This window comes from Temnothorax curvispinosus, unplaced genomic scaffold, assembly GCF_003070985.1.
Source record: "Temnothorax curvispinosus isolate PA1 unplaced genomic scaffold, ASM307098v1 QBEX01010408.1, whole genome shotgun sequence".
Lineage (NCBI taxonomy): Eukaryota > Metazoa > Arthropoda > Insecta > Hymenoptera > Formicidae > Temnothorax > Temnothorax curvispinosus.
In genome coordinates, this window is record NW_020220188.1 from 15,617 (window position 1) to 19,513 (window position 3,897).

The 3,897-nt window shown below is 43.7% G+C and overlaps 1 protein-coding gene across 1 annotated transcript; it reads left to right on the forward strand.

Annotated features, from left to right (window-relative positions):
- The first annotated feature begins 966 nt into the window (after nt 1-966).
- Nucleotides 967-1,812, forward strand: LOC112460227. Its single transcript, XM_025024830.1, has one exon. It carries the CDS (start codon nt 967-969, stop codon nt 1,810-1,812), a length of 846 nt encoding a protein of 281 aa, XP_024880598.1.
- The last annotated feature ends 2,085 nt before the right edge of the window (nt 1,813-3,897 follow it).

Genomic DNA, 3,897 nt, shown 5'->3' on the forward strand with positions numbered 1-3,897 from the left:
CACGGAAATCTCATTGTGCATATTTTGAAAGTACATAAATTAAGGAACATTTTAAGACTAGCTGGTTACCCGGGCTTCGCCCCGGAGGACATATGTAATCAGACACGCAAATAGTCTCTCTCTCTCTCTCTCTCTCTCTCTCTCTCTCTCTCTCTCTCTGGTGAGTACAGCGTGCATGTCTGTTGTGTTGCTCCTGCTTTGAATCGACATATCTCTGCCGTAAGCTGCCTTTGGGCTCCTTTGTTACAGGTGTGAGCATGTTTTTCTTGCTGCTTGTCACGAGCTATTCATATCTCCTCTCTGCTATCGCCTGATTATTGGCATTTGAGTGACGAATATTTCTCATGATCGTAACCTAAATTCTGAGAATTATTCTTGAAGGACGTCGACCCCTGTTGCGCATGTGCCGACTATCTGACCTGCTCTTTCTACACTTTATTTCCGAAGTGTGCATGCCGTTGGAGTGGTACTTTTAGCGATCTACGTGAGTTCGATCATCCTGTTGGCTGACCTGTGCGGTGTTGCTGTGATCTGATTGGCTGACCTGCGTGCGATTGATCGATCTCGAGCGTTGACATTACTGTCAGGTCGGCAAAGTGTACGCGGAGTGTCTGCACGCGCTCATCTGGGCTCTCATCTGATTGACTCTTGCGGCGTTGCTTGCATCTTGATGAACTTTGTATATATAGTTTTTGCGTGTATATATAGTTTTTGCGTGTGTTTTCGTGTTGGGGTCAGTTAAGCTAAGCACACATGCAGCCTACGTGTTGCAAATGTAAGAAATCAATAGCGAACAGGTCGATTGAGTGCAGCGGGTGCAGTAGGGTGTTTCATCCTGGGTGTATTAGGGCGTATTCAGTGTCAAGGTACGCTGAATCGTGTTGTGTATCTCTTTTATCGTCATTGGCTTTACCCCCTGTTACACCAACAACTGATAATACCGCACTTTCTTTCGAGTTTGATAATATGGCCTCTTTAACTGACTCGCGTACTCAGTCGACCTCATCAGCCCCATTGCCTGCGACAGATGAGCTTTTGTTAAGTCTGATCGAGCAGATGAAGCAGTCTGACTCTAAGATCTCTGCGTTCATCGACAATCAGCAGAGAATCAATGATGACATTACAAGGTCCGATCTTAGAATTTCAGCCTTCATTGAGAGTCAGCAACGTACAAACGATGTAATTAATAGTAAGCTCGATCAGATTAATAGCTTATCCGAAACCGTAGCTAGTAATACTCAGCGCATTTCCTCGTTGGAACTGGAGAACGCGGCTCTTAAGAGGGAACTACAGGATTTAAAAGCGACTCACTTGGGTCGGCAGGATTGCAACGATAACGAGATCATCGTGTCTGGGCTGCCGGAACCGCTCTCTGTTGGTCCGTCGGTGGCTGCTCTGAATATGCTTGCGGTGCTTGACGCTTCTAGCATCTCACCTCATGTTCTTAATGTGAGAGCCGTTCGCAAGTCTCCCCCTGGTTCTTCGTCTTCTCAAACTAATGCCGCAACTGGTAACTCACTAATCATTACTGTAACCTCTAGTACTGTTCGTGATCTGATTATCTCGAAAAAGCGAACCAAAGGCACAATCAGGCAGGGTGAGATTTGTGGTAACGACTCAAAAAGTTTTGTATATATTAATGAGATGCTCTCTAAGGACAGCTACGAATTGCTGCAACAAACTAAACGCGTCGCTAAGGAGCGGTCATATCGTTATGTATGGGTAAAGGGGGGTCGCATTCATGTTAGACATTCCGATGGCAAGCCTGTTATTCGGATCGATTCCCACGCAGATCTTGATAAGCTTGTCTGACTCACCCATGCTAATCGCTCATCGTCTTCCGTTATGCATTGTCGCCCTGTTTCTAGGTCAACTGAATTTCTAGTAGCTCAATTTAATGCGAATTCTTTGCGTGGTCATATTGAATTCATCCGATTACACCTTATGACCAAATCTTACCATGTTATTTCCGTATCTGAAACTTGGCTTCATGCAGATATCTCCGACAATTTGGTTGCCTTAGATAATTATTTTTTGTTGCGGCATGACAGAGTGGGACGGATGGGCGGGGGTGTAGCATGTTATGTTAACAAGTCACTTCAAGTCAAAATTCTAGCTACCTCTAGCAATCTTTATATTAATTCACCTGAGTACATGCTCATCGAACTACGTTTCCCAGATAGTCAATCAGTGTTATTTGCGTCCATCTACAGAAGACCTAAAGGCCTCTTCTTGCATGACTTTGTTGAGTCTCTAGCTGGATTCTCACATCTTTACAAAAATATAGTCATAGAGGGAGACCTAAATTGTAATTTATCCTCTGATTGCTATGAAGCAAATTATCTGCGTGCGCTTATGTCCAGTCTATCTTTGCATATTATCAACTCTGAACCTACCTATCATACGGCTACCTCAGATTCATGGCTAGATGTTTTGGCTGTGGATGATGCAGACAAAGTTTCATCATTCACGAAATCTTCGTGCCCGTTCATTGCTGGTCACGATATTTTGGAATTGTCTTTATCAATTAATGTTAGTCTTGTATCTCAACGCTCCATGTCTCGACGAAACTTCAAAGACATTGATGCTTCTGAATTTGTTGAACATCTTAGATCTATTGCTGATGTGGTTCAGGCTGAGACTGGCGAGCTGTCTGACACTAATGTTGACGGTTTCTGCAGCGTGCTGTCTCGCAATTTGTTGCAGACTCTTGATGTGTTTGCTCCCTTGAGGGCATTCGTGGTCAGAAGGCCTCCAGCACGATGGCTTACGTCGGAATTGGTGGCTCGTATGCGTGTCCGCAATCAGTTATACAAACAGGCTAAACGTTCCCGCTCTCTATTGGGCTACGCGACCTACAGACTTTTCCGTAACCAGCTGAATGCGGATATCAAGCGTGCTAAGAGTGATTTTCATTAAAACTCACTCATCAATATTACTGATTCGGCTAAATTATGGCGGGAATTGGCTCGGCTGGGACTTGCGAAATCGACTCTTATTTCTCCGTTACATTTTTTTACGTCTAATCAGCTTAACCTATACTATGCTTCGGTTTCTAATGCCCAGCCTCCTTGCATGTATTCTGATTATATCTCGGCCATTGCTCTAGTAAGCCCTCCTGTTAATAGGCCTGAATTCGTTTTCTCTTCTGTCTCACCTCGCTCTGTTTTTGAGGCTATTTCTGAGAAGCCTCTTCATTTATATGCATCTGGTGCCGATGGTATTCCTTTGTATGTTTTGCGTATTGCTTGGCCAATTATCTCGTCATGTTTGACGTCTTTGCTGAATCGATCTCTACATTCTTCTGTGTTTCCGTCTGAGTGGAAGAGAGCTTATATTCGTCCGCTCTCAAAAATTCGAACACCTCTTTCTCCGTCTGACACTAGACTGATTGCTAACTTGCCAGAACTGTCTAAAGTATTCGAGAAGATTGTGGCTGCACAAATACTTGACTATTTACACGAGCATGACATCCTCAATCCCAGACAGTCTGCGTATCGCTCGAGTTATAATACTCAGTCAGCTCTTCTACGTGTTTGCAACGACATCAAGCAGGGAATTGATGAAGGTTTAATCACTATTATGATTCTCTTTGATTTCAGCAAGGCGTTTGACACTGTTCCCCACTTACTGCTACTTATCAAGCTTAAAGAAATTGGCTTTTCAGTTGCAGTCCTAAACTGGATATTCTCGTATTTAACTGGCCGTTCTCAAGCGGTTATTGACGATGCTGGGAACCTCTCTGATTGGGTATTTACCTCATCTGGAGTTCCGCAAGGTTCCGTACTTGGCCCTCTCTTGTTTATATTATTCATCAATGACATATGTGAAATTTTGCGTTATGTGCTTTACATGATATTTGCTGACGACATTCAAATTTATCTTTCATGCTCACCT